Source organism: Micromys minutus, assembly GCF_963924665.1.
Source record: "Micromys minutus genome assembly, chromosome: X".
Taxonomy (NCBI): Eukaryota; Metazoa; Chordata; class Mammalia; order Rodentia; family Muridae; genus Micromys; species Micromys minutus.
In genome coordinates this window covers 79,939,540-79,960,286 of record NC_137970.1, presented here as the reverse complement: position 1 = coordinate 79,960,286, position 20,747 = coordinate 79,939,540, and the positions used below count along the sequence as shown (strand labels likewise).

General features: G+C 43.1%; 1 protein-coding gene across 3 annotated transcripts in view; it reads left to right on the top strand.

Moving 5' to 3' along the window:
• The first annotated feature begins 11,990 nt into the window (after window positions 1-11,990).
• TSC22D3 (TSC22 domain family member 3) overlaps window positions 11,991-20,747 on the top strand; it is a 59,043-nt gene continuing 50,286 nt past the window's right edge. The window contains exons 1-2 of one of the 3 annotated variants that reach the window (XM_080909756.1): window positions 11,991-12,077; window positions 13,802-14,232. In XM_080909756.1, the coding sequence (XP_080765882.1) occupies window positions 12,027-12,077; window positions 13,802-14,232 (482 nt within the window). In that variant the 5' untranslated portion in view covers window positions 11,991-12,026. Of the gene's footprint in view, window positions 12,078-12,940; window positions 13,071-13,310; window positions 13,486-13,801; window positions 14,233-20,747 lie in introns of those variants that run through there. The other 2 variants (XM_080909757.1, XM_080909758.1) reach the window with 2 other exon arrangements.

Below are 20,747 nucleotides of genomic sequence, written 5' to 3'. Positions count from 1 at the left end.
TGCACTAAAAATAGATAGATATATAGATCCTTTATTTTAAAAATCCCTGGGTATATTCTTTTTTAAAAATAAAGAAAATATTTTTCAACAAAGTGAGAACCCATGAGCTCCAAAGCATAGGTAGATGGATTACAGTTGAACTGGAGAATTTTAAGGTTTTTTTTTTCCTAAACTAAAAAGTTTTTTTTAAGAAAATAGGACAGGTGGAGGTGAAATTATGTGACAGAAGTGAAAACATAAAAAAACAGCATTTTCATCTAGTTATGTATATGTTTATAATATAAGAGGTGGTGCCTTCTGCTTGGAATAAAGTAAATGAGGAAGACAGTCTCAAGAGTTGACGTGGGAGTGAGAGTAACTAAGATGCAGGTTTACTCTGTAGAGAAGCATCATCAGGGGCAGAAAGCAAAGTTGTAAGTGAGAGATGTGCAAGGGAGCTGATAGTAGAAAGGACCAGAAAAGAGAGGCCATACTGTCTCCTGGCCTCGCAGGAGAAGAAAAACCTCGAAACACTGATCCTTTGGAAAGGTTGGTGGTATCTTGATAGATGTTAGAGATCTGACCAAAGTTGGTGCCCAGAAAAATATGAAGTGACTCTCTCTTATTCAAGCTGGTATGATCATAAAACTCCATCTGAAGAACACAGGGAGTGACCATTCCAATGTTCCCAGCATGGGAAAAACGCAGAGAACACTTTATGTATTTCTAAAAACCTTATTGTACAGTGGAAATTTACAACATATGGTGTGTCCAAAGAACATCCAACAAATCCCCAAGGGTTTTGAGGGTGTCATTCTGTAATGAAGCACTTGCTTAGCACGCAAAAGGCTCTGGGTTTGATCAGAAGGCCTTCAGAAATATAGAGACAGAGAGACGGATGGGTTGGGGGCAAGAATTGACATAGGAAGTGAGTATGCCTAGTCTGTGAAAAGACAGTTACTGCAGGATATGACAGCTATTGTGACATATTTGAAGGGCTATTCCTATTCTGTGTGGTAGATATAAGATTGCTGCATAAAAGTGAAAAGATTGCAATTAATTTTTTAGCAGTGATGAAATGTGAACTTGCCTCATTTTTCTTAGTAAACATAAAATAAAGTTACCTTCTGGGGGTATTAAAAAGGCTACCCTCCAAGACTAACTACCCCCAGATTAAAGAGAAGATAGAAAAGTTGTTAAGGGGCAGAGAGTGTCGAGTGGATTTGTAGACATTTATAAAAGACTCTTTCCTCTCTAAATAGTATAGCTTGGTTGGAGTAGAAGGCCCTCTCCCTGATGCGTGCTACTGGGGAAGAGTTAGTCATACACTCTAAAAATAGAAGAAAGCTTGAAGAATACTTCAAAAACGATCACATTCAAAACCTAAATGGAGGGAGGTGGCAAGAAAAACCAAATAACCTTCCAGGAAACAAATTTTACTGGGCTTCTGGAATTGCCAAGAGGGCTCTGCAAAGAATCTTTCCAGTGACTGCCTTAGACTAATACTTGGTATTGTTTCAACTATGTGAAAAGAGTACAGATTTGGACTCTTTAAAAGGCTAGGCTGTTTCCTGCTGCAGATGAAGTCAGTGGCTCTTAGAAAGGAAATTTGAAAAGAGCTTTACCTTTATAAGACTGCTCAGGGGGTAGGGAGTGGGGTAAAGGACGCTTAGAGCAGCTGTTGAGGCCTGAAGCCCTGTGGCCAGAGTTCTAGCTTGTGCTGAGAAAAACTAATGAGATGAGTTGGAGCTCACAGTAGGAGAATATGCTTGTATATATTTAAATGAGCAGTTAAACATAAGCTGAAACAGACTGGCAGATCCAAAGCAGAGGAAGCAGCCTTGAGCAGCTTGCAGAAGAAAGAGTGACTATAGTGTCAAAAGTTATTTCAAGGAAGAGGAACCAAATATTAATGGATGTTTGTCATTTGTAGTATATGGCCTTGCTATTCAAGGTATTGTCCTTCGACCCAGAGGCACAGCATTAGCTGAAAGCTTGTTAGAAAGGCAGGATCTCTAGCTCCTTGCCTGACCCAATGAATAATCATCACCCTTTTTATAAACATGGGTGTGGTTTGCATGCACAGTACTGTTTGAGAAGTACTGTTGCATGGAGTTTCTTTCTTAACTCGTTTGAAAATGTAGAACACTATATTTCCTTCATAATGCTGTGAAGATGAAATGAGAGGGAACTATTTAAGCTGACTACTAGCACAATATCTGACACACAGTAGGTACTCACTGTAGAGTAGGCATTATTATTAAAAGTCACCAGTTTTCAAGAAAAATTAGAAATAGAAAAGAAGTAAGCTATGGTCCTCTTCAGCCTGTCAGGATCTTCATCTTTCAGGAGAGCTTTGCTCTATCTCCTTGACCATAATGCTAAAGCATTTCTTGTTCCATTGGGTTTTCTTCTGATTCTTGTGAAATTGCCAGGATCTCCTACTTTTCAATGCAAATGGCTCATGCTTCTAGTATATTGGAGCTTTAAAGAAACATTCTTTTGTGGGCTGGCCCAGAAATGTAATTCCATTTATCACATTTTTTCTTCTATGGAAAAATGTATGCCACCTTCCAAACAATTGACTTCAGAATAAACTTGGAGAATTTAGCCTGCCTATAGGGTAAAAGCTATCTGCGTGTTTGTCTTAGGGTTTTACTTCTGTGAACAGACACCATGAACAAGGCAAGTCTTATAAATTTAATTGGGGCTGGATTACAGAGATTTAGTTCATTGTCATCAAGGTGAGAGCATGGCAGCATCCAGGCAGGCATGGTGCAGGAGGACCTGAGAGTTCTACATCTTCATCCAAAGGAAGCCAGGAACAGACTAAGCATCCTCAGGCAGCTAGGAGGAGTGTCTCCAAGCTCAGCCCCAGAGTGACACACTTCCTCCAACAAGGCCACACCTTCTAATAGTACTACTACCTGGGCCAAGCATATGCAAACCATCATATTCTATTCCCTGGCCCCCATATGCTTATTCAAACATGAGTATATGGGGGTCTTACCTAAACATAGCATAATGAAAAATACATTTAGTCCAATTTCCAGAGTCCCCATAGTCTATAGCAGTCTCAACAAATGTTAGAAGTCCAAAGTTTAGTCTTCCCTGAGATCCATCCAATCTCTTAACTGTAACCCCCAAAATAAGACAGGAAAACAGCAGAGCAAACTCCAAACTCTTCATCTCCATGCCTAATGTCAATGTACTTTTTAGATTTCCAACTCCTTTTTCATATTTGTTGACTATAATGGAGTTCTTTGTCCTGGGCTGGTTCTACTCCATGTTAGCAGTTTTCCTCAGCAGATATCCTATGGCTCTGGCATCTTGAAATTTTTTGGGTCCCCAAGGTAGGTTGAATGTTACAGATTCTTGTTTCAATGTCTTGGATCCACACACAATTATCTGGACTCCTCTAATGGGCTTGCTTAACTTCTCCAGAGTGCTTCTTTGTGGTACTCTAGGCTCTGGTTGACTCCACTCCACTGCTGCTAATGTTCTTGGTGATCATCCCATGGTATTCACATCTCCAATACACTGGGGTCTTCTGCTGCAACTAGGCTTCACCAATAGCCTCTCATAGGCTCCCTTCATGGTGCCAAGCCTCAAATCCTTTGCATGACCTCTTTAGTTCTGGATTGTCAACTACAACTGAGACTGTACATTCACCAATGACCTTTCATGGCCTCTCACAGTTCTAAGCCTCAACTGTTCTTCATGACACCTTGATGCCTTCAAAACCAGTACCACCTGGGTGACTCTTACACATTACCAAGTCCAGCCACAGCATGAGGTACAACCTTGGCAATCTCTGGAACACAGCTTCTTTGTGGTCTCAAAAACACGTCCCAGAAGTTTACACCTAACTGATGCTGGTCTCTTCTTAATCACTGTTAATTTCTTAGCTCCAGCTGACCAGCATCAATTGTCCCAATCGTCTCTTTCTCCTCTTGACTATAAAACCAGAGCTACACGGTAGAATCTGCCGAGTTGTGCTGCTTGCAGGAGCTGGAACATGGCTGCCTTTTTCTATTACATTATCACTAGCTTCCTTTTTTCCAACTCCTTTGCTACCTAAACTTTGCTGCCCTGAATATTGCTCTGTAGATTGAACTTGAACTCACAGATCTGCATGCCTGTCTCCTAAACACTGGGATTAAAGATGTGGTCCACCAAGCCTGGATTTAAGGTTGTTTTTTTTCCACCTAGAACTTGCTCTGTTCTAGGCTGGCCTTGAACTCAGAGATATGGTTGTCTTTGCCTCCCGGAATTAAAAGCATGTAACACCTTGCCTGGACCTAAATTTAGCTGAGTGGAATATTGCCTCGAGGACATTACTCAACCTTTTATCTCCTGGAACACAGGATTCAGCTCTATTTCACTTCCTGGTTTCCCTTTAATACTCAAACCTTCATTATATAGTTTTCCTTTCTAAGCTTGCTATATTTGTTCAAAATACTCTTCATGAGACTTAACCAGAGAATGGAGTCTCTGTTGGGCTTTTTTGAGACTTCCTTTGTCAATGCAATTAATAAAAATCTCTTTGCCTTAGCTTCGGGTAGACTCTTCAGGAAAGGGCAAAAAGTAGCCATATTCTTCACCAAAATACTACCAAAACTGTCTTTAGGCCACATACTGAAATTCTTCTCCACTAAACTGTCTTAGGCCAGATCTGCACAATTCAAATCACTCCAGAAACAAAGTCTTTTATATTCCCACTATGATAGCCCAATAAGCCTCATTTAAAGCCTTCCACTGCTTTCTAAATCCACCATCCCCAAATCCACATTCTTCCAAACAAAAGCATGGTCAGGCCTATCACAGAAATACCCCAGTCCCTGGTACCAACGACTGTCTTAGGGTTTTATGAACAGACAACATGACCAAAGCAAGTCTTATAAATTTAATTGGGGCTGGCTCACAGGTTCAGAGGTTCAGTCCATTATCATCAAGGCAGGAGCATGGCAGCATCCAGGCAGGCATGGCGCAGGAGGAGCTGAGAGTTCTACAGCTTCATACAGAGGAAGATTTCTCCTTGTCATCCCTGTTCCCATCCCTGCTCACCCACAGTCCACCAGCAAAGTCTATTCTATTTCCCCTTCTGAGGCACATCCATATATTCTCCACTTGAGTCCTCCTTATTACTTAGCTTCTCTGGTCTGGGGACTGTAGCATGATTATCATTTACTTTACAGTTAATAGTCACTTAAAAGTGAGTAATTAATTGTTTGTCTTTCTGAGTTACCTCACTCAGCATGATTTTTTTCCTAGTTCCATCCACTTGCCTGAAAATTTCAGGATATCATTGTTTTCAACAGCTGAATTATCCTCTATTATGTAAATGTAGCACATTTTCTTTATCGGTTCTTTCATTGAGGGACATTTAGGTTGTTTTCCGGGTTGTGGCTGATATCCCTCAGAGTCCTGCTGTTTTCTCAAGGGAAACAGATAAGGGGCGATCTGGGGGAGGGAAAACTGCAGTTGATGGCTCCTGAGAAACAACCCCTGAGGTTGACTTTGGCATCCACATGAATGCTCACACAAGATGTACCCAGATGAGCTGAAAGAAGCACAGACACACACAGACACACACACACACACACACACACACACACACACACACACCTAAAAGAAGTAGTGAATTGGGCAAACAGATCAATCTCAGTTCATAGTATCAAGATTCAGAGGGCTAATATGAAGGGACCTATATCTCAAGATGGATATTTTTTTAAAAACAACGACAGACAGCATTTTCTGCTATATTTTGTAAGGGGCCCACTTCATATTCTTTCTACCAATACCTGTGCATTGTTTTCTCACTATCTTTATTAAATATGTGTTGTGGATAGTTCTAGAAAAGAGCCTTTGTTCCCCATATATATCTGTGGTAACATTTAATCTCTGTAAAACAGTTCTATAGAGACCAGGATAGATATGTTAATTTGCTTAATTGACAAAACTATTTCATATTTTGTATATATAACAAAGTATCACCTTGTATACTGTACATACATTTTTGGCAATTATGCCAAAATAAAACAGGAAAGTAAGTAAGAGTGACTATGAAGGGAAAAAGACACACATGCAAACGATGTACTGATTCTTGTCTTACAGACTCAGAATTATAAGCTCTGAACGCATAGGGGACATGGATGTCATAAGTGTCTGAGGGTGTGGGCTGCTTTCTTCAAACAGCTGACTCTGATGTCCTGCACTTGCATCTCTGCCATCTTCATCATGAAAAGGATGCGAACACTCCCAGGTACCCATCCTGTACTTAATAAAAGGCAGAAGCCTCAGGTATTAGAGTTAAGGATCAGGGGTGACCTGAGTGTGTCACCCTACTAGTGGAGCCTCAGCAAGGGAGCTTTGTCATCAAAGGATTTGCTTCTACACAATGTCTAGAGAACAGAAAAGGAGCTAAAAGCAGAGGCACTGGGATGTCAACAATAGCTCCCTGTGGTGGGAGTCTGTGTTCTCCACACTATTAAGTTTGGTGTCATGAAAATGCACAGAGAGAAGGGGAAAGCTGAGAGAAAACTTGCTTTTGAATGGCAAAGTCGTGGGTGAGCTGTGAGGATTCATCATCCTGTCCTACGCCATCAGTTTTTAAAAATCATCTTGTATTTCCAATAAAACATTTATTTTATACAGGTAAACCATGATCACTCTGGCAAATGAGAAAACTAAAAAACAAAGCAATACAACAACAACAAACAAACAAAACTTCCTTTCATCCTTTTTCTCTGAAATCCAATTTCCTCTCTAGAGGTGAGCACTGTCAACACTTTAGTTGGAAGCCTTCTCCAGATGATCTATGCTAACTTAAGCAACAGAAAAACATGTGTGAATTCTGCATGGAGCAAACTTTACTCATGATAGAAGGCTGAAAAACCACTAACTTTGGAGTAAAATGGAGAAATATTTAAAGATCCAAGTTTCTGGCTACAAGAGGCTGTCCTGGAAAGAGAAAAAGGAGTGGGGAGGAGGAGACAGGGACTTGAGGCCACTGTTCCCCTCTGTTTCTAGCACTACTTCCTCTTCCATGATATTTTTGGAGACAGGGTTACTCTGTACATTCCTGGCTGTCCTAGAACTCTCCCTCTTTCTCCCTCCTCCTCCCTCCTCCCTCTCTCTGGCTTGTACTTGTGGATCCGATCAGATGTGGTGGCATATTCCTGTAATACCAGGAGTCAAGAGGTAGAGACAAGATGAGCAAAAGTTCCATAACTTAGGTGCTTGGAACTCCAAAGTCCCCGTGTCAAAAAAGAAAGTGTATGTGTATTCATGTGTGAGTGCATGTTTGTATGTGGGTCTGTGTATTTGTATGTATATGCACATGTGTTTGCGCTCACATGCACCACAGGGAACATGTGTTGATTAGAGGACAACTTATAGAAGTTGTTCACTCCTACCACGTGAGGCTCAGCTCTCAAACTCAGGAATCTAGGCTTGATGAAAACCATCTTTACCTACTGATCTGCTTTCTCAGCCCCAAAGCTTATCTGAGCTACTAGTATTAATATTGTACAAGGGTAAGATGTACCTAGATGAAAAAATATTAACTCTTCATTTTCATCAGCTTCCACCTTAAAATTATATGTTTCATTTACAAAGGCAAAGAAAAGATATATTACTACCAGAGGCTATGGTTTTTCATCAATAGAAATTGAAAATAGGGCTGGAGAGATGGCTCAGTGGTTAAGAGCACTGACTGCTCTTCCAGAGGTCCTGAGTTCAATTCCCAGCACCTACATGGTGACTCACAACCATCTGTAATGAGATCTGATGCCCTCTTCTGGTGTGTCTGAAGACAGCTACAGTGTACTTATATATAATAAATAAATAAATCTTTAAAAAAAAGAAATTGAAAATAATTCCATGTCTATGTACATCATGTATGTGTAGTGTATGCATGCATAATGTATTATTATCCATATGTGTGTTTGTGTAGAGGCCAGAAGTTGTTTTGTAGATCACATACTACCTTATCTCTAAGAGCATGGTTCCCTCACTGAACACTTGGTTAGAGTGGTTGACCAGAAAGCTCTGGGATCCACCCTGAGTGTCTCCTTTCCACCTGGATGCTTGTCTCCAAACTCCACCCACCTCCTGCCTGTAATGAGAGTATTGTGGTAGCATGCTATGTTTTTTTTTCAACATGGGTGCTGCCATGCTTGCGAGTTTTATGTGGGTGTTGGAAATATGAACACAGGCCCTCATGCAGCAGGCACATTACTGACTAATGCATCTCTCCTGCCCCAGAAATATTAATAGTTTTATGTCACATTACTGTTATTTTGAGTATCTTTAAGTGTATTCACATTCATCATTCTGAAGATATCACAGTTATCAAAGCTGCATCTAGAATCTTGTGGTTTTTATATTAACAGGCACTTACCTGTATATTTTAAAGTCTGCACTTCAGTATAATTGATTTTCTTTGTAATCCTATGTGTTTTACTTTATCTAAAAACACTATTTTGACAAGGTGTTCATAAGCTTTCCTATACTGTCATAATGATGCGTGGCACAAAATAGAAAAAAAAATGTTATGAACAGCCTGATCTAGATTTTGTACCATTACCAACTCTACAAATCTGTGATACAAAGGTGTGTGAGTTTTAATGAATCTGATTTCCCCCTGTGAGGAGAAGCTAACAAAATTAAGTATTGATGATATGAAATGAACTTGCCTCCAACTCCCTTGGAAATATTGATTTGAGCCTAACTAGACTGTAAGTGTTTGAAGGGGAGCTACTTAAAACCCAGGTGTGCTATATCTTCTTTCTAGCACAGTTTTCTGTTATATTAAATGAGAATGATGGTTACATCTAACTCAGAAGGTTGTTGGGATAATTAATTTGGATGACGCAATATAAAGCACTTAGCATAATACCTGGCTCGTGATGGTCCTTCAAATTTCCGGCCATCAGAATATTATACTAAGGTCATCGGTTTCCTTCTTGGTGCCCCACAGTATAAATAAAGTCTTTCAATAGATTAGGCAGTAAATCATTGGATGCATATATGCCTCTGTACAATCTTCTTAAAACATGTTATATTTTGTAAGTATTTGATAAGCCTTCATTTAAAAAGTCACCTAATGGATAAGGACATAAGCTCTGAGGTTAGAAAATTGTAAGTTCAAACCCTGACTCCATTAGGGATTCTTTGTTTAACCTGAGAGCATCTTTAATTTATACAAATTCACATCATGACCTAAATCAACCTACTTCATAGTATTGTTGTGAGAAATAAATAATAGCATATACATATATGATGTGTGCATTTGTGCACATAGTTAGGATTCAACAAATAATATTTATCCTTTTCTTAATAATTAACTAAAGCAAGGCAGAGTTGTGGGGCAGATAGATGTATGGTTCATTGATTTTAGCCAGGGTCTTTTATATAGCCCAAAGTCACCTTGAGTGTGGGATTGCAGGTGTAAGGCCCCACACTAGGTTCAGGGCAATTTTTTCTTTAATGCTTTACACTGTATCCTCTAAGATGTGAGCTCTGAATCTTTTTCCAACTCTCGATTTCTATCTCTCCCATTTTTATTCTCCAGTAACACAAAACTCTTTTGAAATTCACACAGCATCCAACATACTATTCTCACCATAGGCCTCACTCCACTAGTCCCTGGTTTTCAAGGAATCTACTTACAAATTTTGTGTTTTATGATGGTGCAAAAGTCAATATGTGTTCAGTAGAAACTTCACTTCTAATTTAGGATTTGCATGATGGGCAGCTCCCAGTAAACCACAAGACTTGGAGATTATGTGGACCCGTGTTGCTAAACTATGATGCTCAGTGAACTATGTATAGCAATTTTATTTTTTTAATTTATGATATTTTCAGTTCATGGTAAATTCATTAAGATGCATCCATACTGTAATTTGTCCAAGGAACATGTGTGGATTGTCCTTCCATCCCAAAGTAAACCCTCCTTCACCTTCTCTAGCGCATACTTCTTCCTTCCCACAAATCACTGTCCACCGTTTACCATTTAAGCTTGGGCTTTGTTTCTTATTTATTTTAATGTGTACTCCACCACTGAACTCTGTCCTCAACCCTTAACACACATGCCTGCGAGCACATAGGACAGATTGAGTCACTCAGTTGTCCAAGACGGCCTTGAACCTGGGACCCTCCTGCCTTAGCCTATCTAAAAGCTGGGGTTTCGGGTCAGTGCATCTAGACTCAGCTTGACTTGTAGTATTTTGTCTGTCTGTATAGCTCTTTTCCCCAGCTAGAACAGGAGTTCGTGGCGAGTGTATCTGATTTTTCTCTGAATTTCCATTAACATGGCACAGAACAAGTATACAGTAAATGATTGTTTGGATTTCTCTAAGAAGTAAATGTGTCTCTTCTCCCCCTATTTTGCTCCACCCAAAAAAAGCCACCATCCTTGTCTGCTAGTGCCCCAGACTCTGGCATTCTGAATTTATCCAAGAACATTTGCTTGGAAACTCTCCTTCCAATCCAGTGTATGATAGAAAAGCAAGCTTTCACAGAGGACAGCCCAGGAGGCCCTGTCCAGTCAGCCTTCCCTCACAGAGGTATGCAGTCTGTCAACACAAGCTGGACTTTTGTGCACCTAAATGCCAGCTCTTTGAACTATATCTCTGTACTATTTAGGCTTTTCTGTATCTTAACTATATTTGCTCTTGATCAGCTTTGATATGGTGTGCAGATCTGTCCCGAATTATTAACAATACTGCTTGAGAGCAAGGGCTGCAACGGAGAAATGTCAAGGGGACAAAAATCTTGAATTTAATGGTGCCAAATGTCAAGAAGGAAATACTTCCACCAGGGCCTCATCCCCAAGGTTACACAAAGATAAGAGCGCTCAGGCAAACATAGAAGCAAAAGACCTAGCTGTTCCCAAAACGAAAATAAACATTTATGGAACTAATATATTTTATTATAAGAGTTAACATAAAAACATTATAAACAAGAAGGAAAATAATAAACACTGTAATTAAAAAACAATTTAGAAGGCTATAAGTCTACACAATGCAGATGAAATTTTATATTCTACTCCTTCCTCTGGCTTTTATCCAAGGACATTTTAAAAAGAGAAGACAGAAGAAGGAAATACAAGAAAATGACGTGATGGGCTTTTTAAGAGAAAAAAATAGAAATTTCTTAGTCTGTGGGGATGTATATATACTTTGCTATAGTGTTCTTTGCAATAGCCAACATTCTCTTTAATCCTGGGCTTTGGAATATTCTCGGGAACGGAAGAAACAGCAGGATTTGGCTGCACTTTGTTCATAATTAATTTGAGGAGTGCCTTGAAGGCTCATTTTATATGGGCTGGGCTTTTTGAGACAATCTCACTGTTCAGTTCAGTCTGGCCTGAAACTCTCAAGTGTGCTTCGGCTTTGCGAGTAGCTGGGATCTTTGGTGCGCTCCGCCACGGTAGTCTTGGACATTTCAAAAGTATTTAAGTCACATTTACCAGGATTCAGGAAACTGGGACTTCACTCTTCTTGAAATAGAGCTACTCTTGCTTCTGTTTGATGTCCCAATGGATCCTTCCACCAGGAGTCACCTGTAGTGTCCTGCTGAGCGGCGGAACCTTACACGGGGACAGAAAATAGTTCAGGTTTTGGGCAGAAGATGGCAGCATATACTGCTCTATTTCAGATGCCCTGGGTTCTTGAAGGAAGCGAATGAAGGGGGCGGAGGGGGTTGTGAGGGAGTAGGAATGAACAGAAATTTATTTGAGGCTTATACAAAAACTGAATATTGTGACCTTCTTCAAGACTCAAAAATAAAATAAATAAAATGCTCAATGTTCCACATTCAACACATTCTAAGTTCTGAGACACTTAAAAAGCCGCCTGACTTGGTCACCTTGGGCGTCCCTGCAGGTCAGACAGCAGGGGCACTAACCCAGGGCACCAGGCCGGCCCCTATATGTGCCCTTTCACTATACCTCCGCCCGGGGTTTATTCTCCCAGATCCCTCCGCCGCCATTACGGGACAGACGCATCACTCCCCTTCAGACTGTGCGTGCGTGCGGACCGATGGAGAAGTCTCTGGAAAGACCGACGGAGACAGATCACCTGAAGCAGCAGGTAGGGGGGGCTGTCAGAGATGGGAAAACGGGTTTCGGGGTGTAGGAAAGAAACCAGGAAGGATGAGTGAGGAAACAGGGGGTGGCGACGGGAGGTGTGGGGAGAGAAATAAAACGGAGGCAATAAGAGGGGAGGGGGTCAAGGCGGGAGTCCAGAAATGGAGGCGAGGGGGCGGCGAGGCATGGAGGGGCGCGGGCGAATATGGGAAGGGGACAAGGTGAGGGAAAGTAGGGAGCAAACTGAGCAAACGTGTAAGGAAACTTAGAAAAAGACGCCAAGTGACAGAAATAGCGGGAAGAGCGGGAGACGCGCGGCGAGGACGCAGGGGCAGGCCCAGAGGGAAGCCCGCAGCCCTGGCCCGCGGGGCCATTGGGGAGTTGGCGTCGAAGGGGGCACGGGGCTGAGACCGGGGAGGTACACGGAGCTCCAGACGGGGTGACAAGTGAGGAGGAGCGGCTCAGGGGGGCGCTTGGGGACCTGGTTCTCGGGAGTTGTTGGAGTTGGGGCATGTCTCAGGTGATCGTGTTTTCTGGCACTTTCTGGGGGGTCGCCGCCGCCGCCTCCTCTGAGGCCACAGCTCATAGGTCTCTTGGCACTTCCCTCCCCCCACCCCAAGAAAGAAAAAGAAAAGAAACAGAAGCAGGGCTGGCTGTGCGGCGGTTTAAAGGGCCGCTCGGACGGCCGCCCGCTGCTCTGTGGCTCCCGGCAGGCCGCGAGCGCGCCGCTCAGGGGACACCCCCTCAGCCAGCCGCCCTGGCGACCTTTGGCCCACTCCAGAGAGGGCCCGAGACCCCGTGCGGTGAGGGGGCGGGGGCGCCTGCGCTGCGTGGGTCTCGGGCGCGGTGGGGGGCGGGGAGATAAGCGAGAGACTTGACAGAGGAGACAGACGGGCGCGGAGACAGCCAGCCCAGAGCGCCCCGGGGAGAGAGCGCGAGGACACGAGCCGGTTGAGGCCGGGGGCGCACGCTTCTTGGACGTCCGGCCGTTCAGGCGGTGAGCACCAAAGGCAACCCAGGGCTGAAGCGCGCGCCGCGACAAGCCGCTGAGGCGGGCTCCTCAGAGGAGCGCGGGCGACCGAGCGAGCGGCCGGCGGGCCGTGTGGGAGCTGAGGGAGGAGAACTCCGCGCGCCAGGGGGCCCCCTCCAGCCCAGGCCAGGCGAGGAGGCGGCGGCAGTGGCGGAGGCGGAGGCGGCGGCAATAGCGGCGCGTCCTCCGCCTGCCCCTCGGGGCTCATTTTCGTGCTGTCAGGGACTCGTGGGCTCGCGGGTAGCTCACACGCTCGCCCCCGGGGCTGCGGCCACCGCTCGCTCGCTCGCTCGGCGGAGCCGGCGAGCCGGAGAAGCCCGGCTGCCTGCCTAGGGCGCGCTGCGGCTCTCCCTTGCCGCCCGCCCTTCCTGCCGCCTTGCAGGTCCGCCCGGAGCCACGCTCGCACTTGGGAAACTTGGGAGTGCGCCGGCCTTGGGGGGGAGTACGCGCGTGGGACCTCCGGTGGTGGGGGTGGGGGGAAGGGGGCGGCCCTGGCTGCCAGAGCAGGGGGAGGAGGAGGAAGTGAGCCCGCAGGAGCCGCTGGGAGCTGTTTGTCCAGCTGTTTCTATTCGCACCCTGAGCGCTACAGCCAGAAGGGGCCCGGCCCGGAGCGACCCGAGGCGCCCGGCTTCTTCTTTCTTTCTTTTTTTTTTTTTTCTTTTTCTTTTTAAGGCGCTAATTTCCAACTCTCCTCGCAGCTTGTTTTTCCGGGCACCCTGGAGTCCCAAAAGGCCAGCTCCGCAGGTGCGCACCTGCCAGCCGACCCCGAAGTCCCCGTCCCAGTCCCCGATCAGGCAGCCTCCGAGCCTGAGAAGATGGCCCAGCCCAAGACCGACTGCCGCTCACCTGTTGGCCTCGACTGCTGCAACTGCTGCCTGGACCTGGCCAACCGGAGCGATCTCCAGAAAGGGAGAAGCGGGGAGAACCCAGGCAGCCCCACCGTGAGCAACTTTCGGCAGCTGCAGGAGAAGCTGGTCTTTGAGAACCTTAACACTGACAAGCTCAACAACATAATGCGGCAGGATTCGCTGGAGCCGGTGCTGCGCGACCCCTGCTACCTGATCAATGAGGGGATCTGCAACCGCAACATCGACCAGACCATGCTGTCTATTCTACTCTTCTTCCACAGGTGGGTGGCGGGCCAGAAAGGCTGGGAAGGTGGCCCTACTACAGGATCTTCACCTCCGACTGGGACTGGGGGGGGGGGGCGTTCTGGGAAGGGCACACCAGCAAGCTCCCAAGGGGATCGGGTGGGGATGGGCTCCTAGGCCATCATGAAGACGGGACCTCTAGTCTACCTAGAGCCCCGCAGAGCTCAGGACATTCAAGCAGCTGTAAGTGTGTTTTGAATGGAGCCTGGAAAGGCTCGAAAACCCTGGGGCCCAGAAGTGGGATAACTCCATATGGGTTGGAAGTAACTGTGGGTGCACTTTCTCTAGTCCTTCAGACAGGTCTGCCATGGGATTTTCTTGGAATTTGAGTTCCACAGAACTCAGTGGGACTGAAACTGGAAGGACTTTTAAATGACTTGAGTGGCACGTCAGGACAAGTCGTTAACAAATCGGGCTTCTGATGGGGAAGATCAGAAACTTGTGAGAATTTTCGACACTCGGGGTGGGGAGGACCTGACCCAATGCAAAGCAATCCCAGAAAAAATAGTTTCGGATTGTCGCTCTGAGCAGTTCAAGACCTCTATGTCAGGAGAGTGGATAAATCCACCTGCATGTAGACTTCCTGTGTTGGAGTGTGTTTCAGGTTTTCTGGTAAAACAGGAAAGTGAGAATGGGGAAGGGAGGAAATAAGCACAGTGAGAATGCTCGGGGCAGCTGCTGTCTCCAACAGTGAGTTACTCTGGTATCCTCTAGTGACTTAGCACTCAGATAATTTAGGGGCAAGAACTTCAGGAAACGCTTCTCTGGGTTTTATGTTCTTAGAGAGACCGAGTGTCTGTCTGTGTGTGTGCATGCATAGGTTCATGTTTCTGTATGTGTGCACACTGGGGTGGATTTTTTTTTCCTTGTTTAATGGCACAGGTTATGTAACAGCAACATCCTTGGCTGTGGGAGACCTGGGTGGTAGTGCAAGTTATGCTTCTGTCTTTTTGTATGAGCCTGAGCAAGTTATATGACCTCCGTGCTCTCTGTACAGTGCCTTCTATCTCTCAGATTCTAGGTTGTAGACGGGTAGTGTGCCCAAAGTGATGAGAAATGCCGAGCACTCATTCATTACCTGCATGGCAGTGAACTCATAGCACTTGCTATCGAGAAATGCAGGAGGCACTCTTCTTAACTGTCAAGAATGTCTCTCAAGACAAATCCACTGTCTCTTCACTCCAGCCCCTTTGATTCCTGGTGAGGACAAGTGAGGCTTAATGTCATATCAAGTTGTATTTCTGAGGCATAGTCAATGCCATTGAAGCATTTTCTCACTTATTTCATGTTAGGTATTAAATTATTTTATGGTCTAAAATAAAGCCAAGCTGTAGACAGAACAGGTTTCAAGAAAATCTTCCTTCTGGTATACTTATTACTACAAGTGTATTCATCCCACAGACACTGAAATCCTGTAGAGCACAATCCTTAACCGGTGTGTGATGATCTGCTTGCTGGCACAGCTCAGTTGGAGAGTGGCAATGGTGAGGGAGGGGGAGAAACCTGGAGAGAACCTTTGCATTTGCTTCAACCAGTAAAGCAGGGGCACCTCTGGGGCTTTGGTGGAGTGAGAGGTGATTTCTAGGCCTTAGGAGGGTCTGACCTAGGTGAGTGAGGTGGGAGGCTGAGTTTTGCAAAAGAGTTCCCATTGTGTCACACCTCTGGAGTGTCCTGATTGTTTGGGTTTCTTGAAAAACCTCCTTTGTCATCTACTTCAGTTTTGTGTACTTGGTTCTTGACCAAACCTGGAAATGATACTAAATAGGAATATTAAAGGCATTGTATGAGGGAAAAGTACAAACTAGGAGGATATGCACCTGCCAATAACTCCTGTGACCAGAACAACTCAGTATGCTATCTCGGAACAAGCTAGAAGGCTACCAGGCCTCATTGAAGCAGAAGGGAGTGACATAAAAATTACAGCAGGACACAACACTCACTTTGGTATTGAAGATCCAAAATTCAGTCTAGGCTTTGCACGTGTTCTTTGCAAACTAGTAGACTTATTACTGGCTATGGGGCTTCTCCAGTGTCTAGGCTGAACAGTCTGCTATATAAACATTTCCTTTGTTGCTTTGTTTGATTCCATAGGTTTCTACCTGTATAATCCAGCCATATTTTTTACTCCTGTTCCAGTTCACAGTAAGACATTTCAGGTCCCTGACAGCATGTTTCCCATTTTAAGTTTTCAAGGCCACATCTACTGGAGAAGCCGATCTTCCAGCCCCTTGTCTTGTTGCCTATTCTGCTATTTCAAGGCCTCCAACATTCTTTGGAAGAAGGCATGTCATATTCTTGATTTATATCTGTCCATGTGTTTTGATCTGTCCCTATCTCTTAGCTTAGGCCTTGATTTTCTCGGAACAAAATGTGTAAACAATCTGAAGGTAGGTCTGTGTTTTACTTGCTTGGTTTCTTCTTGGCCTCTACTTAGGCAGCCAGTGTTTAGTAAAGGTGTTTTGTTTTGGTGATTACAGATAACTACTAATTGTTGGTGTACTCTGAGGTAAAGATTTTAGACTTTAAGTTTTTTTTTTAATTTTTGTAGGCGCACACACATTCACACAATTGTGCAAATACTTACAGAAGCCAGAAGAGAATATCAGAACTCCTGGAGTTACAGGTGGTCGTGAGCTTCTTGATGTGGGTGCTAGGAACCAAACTCTGATACTCTGCAAGAGCACTAAGAACTCTTAACTACTGAACCATTTCTCCAACCCCACATCTTTAATCATATGCTAGAAAATCCTTACTAGTGTTAAATGTAGATTTTCCTTTTTCAGTTTTAATCACATGTGGTAACTAATAGTATGGTAGAAGTTCAGATGGACTATTTGTACATATAGAAATCAATGAGAATGAGTATTCAGCCTTTTGCTGTATAAATGGTACCTACAGAAATGTATTTTAAAACACCATCCCTTCAATCTTGTGTAATGTAACTAATAACCATAAAGGATTAATAGCTAACAATTCTTGTTCATTTATTGTGTGTACAAAGAATAGCATTTAGTATTTATAGTGACCCAACAAAACTGGTATTACACTGATTTTTCGTTTTTGTTTTGGTTTAGTTTTTGAGACGGGGTTTCTCTCTATGAAACAGCTCTGGTTGTTCTGGAACTCACTTTGTAGACTAGGCTGGCTTTGAACTAAAAAAGTTCCACCTGCCTTTGTCTCCTGGGTGCTGGGATTAAAGCCACCAGGCCCTGCTTGGTTTTCATTTTTAAAATAAGGAGATTGGTCTTGGAAATTTTAAGTAACTTACCCTATGTCTCACAATAATATGGAGCAATATCAAAACTCCAACTGAGATCATAGATTCTGGAGTCTATTGAATGTCTCTAATGAAAGAATTATGTCAAAAACTAAAAATAAATAAACATGGATAAATAAAAAGGTCACACTAAAGAGATGCTTAGAACACTAAAATTTTGTCTATGGGCCAGATGGTAGTGATTCACTTCTTCAATCCCAGCACTCAGGAGACAGAGGCAGGCAGATCTCTTGAGTTACAGGCCATCCTGGTCTAGAGTGAGTTCCAGGACAGCAACATTACACAGAAAAACCATGTCTAGAAACACACACACACACACACACACACACACACACACACACACACACACACACACATACGGATGAAGCAAAGAAAACTGATTCAAAATGTACAATGGGACACAGGACTCTGATGATCAAACTGGGACAGTCTCAGGGAAACTGGAATGGTCACTATTATTAGGCTTGACTTCATTTATTTGGCTATGCTTCTGAATACTAGAAACTTTAGTAGGAATGTAGAGTACACTGGACAATTAACTAAATTGTTCAGTTTAAATGCTTGTTTAAAAAATGAACTTCTTAAATTAAAAGTTTGAGTGAGTTTCCTGACTTTTAAGGCCTGGAAAACTGACGTGGTAACCGGCAATATTCTGGTTTATTGATTGCTGTTTTTATAACCTCAGTTTTATTTCTAAGATTTTTTTTTAAATTTTGAGGTAGAGTCTTACACTACTACCCAAGATGGCTTGGAACTCAAACTGATCTTGGCTGGCCTGAAATTCAGAATAGCCTAGGTTTAACTCAAGGCAATATTTTTGATTCTGCCCCTCAAGTGCTGGGATTACTGTTATGAGACACCACACCTGACTAAATCAACCTTTGGTCCCAAAGCATATCTGCTCAGTGTCATCACAAACATGCTGAGTCTTAATTCTCTTTAGCTCCAAAATTTTTCTAGGATTCTACCTGTAAACTGACCTGCCTCCAACAGATTCTCACACACAGTTTCAGAAAATAGATGAAATATTTCTGATAGCTTGACGCATGCTAATTCATTTAAAATTCTCTGTTGAGCTGTTGTACACTAGCATGGAGGAGGGGTTAGAGTTAAAGATCATGTTTTTTTTTTTTTCACGAAAATTGTGAAACTATTTAAGATTCAACTCTGTTCTTGTACATCTGAAACTCTTCTCTCATAGCACCAGTGGTATGTAGACCACACCGTGAGAAAGCCTGAACTAGGGATTGCAACCCTTTGTCAATTAATTTACCATTTGATTTCAAGGACAGAATTCTTTGTCATAGAGAGGTTTTGAGTTTCTATGTGGTTAAGTCTGTCATTCTTTGCCTTTGTGATTTTTGTTTTTGGTATCATGCTTCAAAAGTCCTTCCTTAGCCCAAAGTAAATTAAAATAACTATTTCCCAAGTGTCTAGTAGTCTGACAAAGAATAGGCACTCTTGGATTAAGGGACAGCCTTCATTAAAAATAAAATGCATTTGAAAACTTAACATTCAGGGTTTGGATACCTCATGAGAACCCTGCCATACAAAAAACTTGTCATTTTGCCAAGGCACAGATGTGAATTGTGTGTGCTAGCAGGCTAATATATTGAGGCAAGTCCATAGGCTGATGAGTAATCTTAGTGCCCTGTTACCCCTGACATACCTGAGTAGCTCTGTGATATATATGGGGTGTGTGCACACACATGTATTTTAAGTGTATAGTAGTCCAATGTTTTTTAAACATTTACCATTTTAACTATTTCTCACTAAGTGGTAACATCTAATTCTCTCTTCTCCCCAGCTCCTGATAACTTGGTACTTTCTGTTTCTATAGATTTGCCTATTCTTGGTATTTCATATAAGTGGAATTGTGATATATATATATATATATATATATATATTCCTTTGCATTCATCTTCTTTCACTCATAAGATATTTTCAAAATTTATCTATGTTGTAACATATTGTAACATTACTTCACTTTTTTTTTATGACTAAATAATATTCCATTTTATTGCTGTAACACATTTTGTTTATGCAGTCATCTATCAGAAGACACATGGATTGTTTCTACTTTGTGTGGCTATTGTGAGGAATGCTGCTTTGAGTACTATACAAGCATGTGCTCCAGTAGCTGTTTGCAGTTATTTGGGGTATATGCCTGAGAATGGCATTCTTCACCTATTTTTCATCAAAAAAATGTAAGCACTCATTTATAGCCATTATTTGTCATTTGTTTCCTTGTGTGGAATTGTTTCTTAATTCTGGGGACATAGTAACAGTTTATAGAAAGTAGAATTCGATGAGAATGGGACACACAAAAAAACCAAGGTTACAGAATCGAAGTGGAGAAATAGTGCTGAATTCATGAAAGACCATATTAAGGGGGTGCTACAACACGGGGCACTGAGCAACAAGAGAGCACAAGCAATCTGCCTGGAAGGTTCAGCTCTTAAAGAGGTTCACAATGGGGCATTGATTTTATTTTCTTGTCAGTATATCCTGGAGAGGACCTATGTGAGCACATACCTTAGAAGATAACTCTTTCCAGGGTGACCTTATTTTCTCTCCCTGCCTGAAGAGGTAGTTAACACCCTTGCTTATATTTTTACTTCCAGATAAACTGTGGCAAGCTCTTAATTCCAGGTAGTGTTGGCTTCTTTCCAGACTCGCTCCTGAAGGCCAAGACATCTAAATAAATGGAGATGGATGTGTCTGACCAAGGTTTCCAGGGTCTCTGGGCCATCTGAATGATGAAGCACAGCAAAATACTAGCCCCCAACTATAAATTGCTCCAGAGGGATGAGTTGTCTATGTTTGTATGTGGTGGTAGCCACTGTACTATTTTGTTCATTGTGAATTTGCTCCTACCTGAACTTTCTCTTCTTATATAAGGCATCTCATAAGATAACTGCAAAGCTGTAATCTGCCATGGCTGGCTGAGTTTACATAACAAATTGGTTGGTGTCATGCAATAGTCTTTTGAGCCCTTGAGAAACCAGTGTGCTGAAAGAGGCCAAAGCTTGGGCTCATTTCGAGGGGCACGTTGTGTGCTCAGTGTACTCAAGGGAGAGCATTCCATGACCACAAGGGTCAGAAAGATGAAGTTTTCCTTTTAGATGAAGAGAGTAATGATGACTCAGGACATACTGTACTGTCCGAATGCTTGCAATAATGGGGCAAGGGTTAGGGCTTTATTTTCTGCCAGGG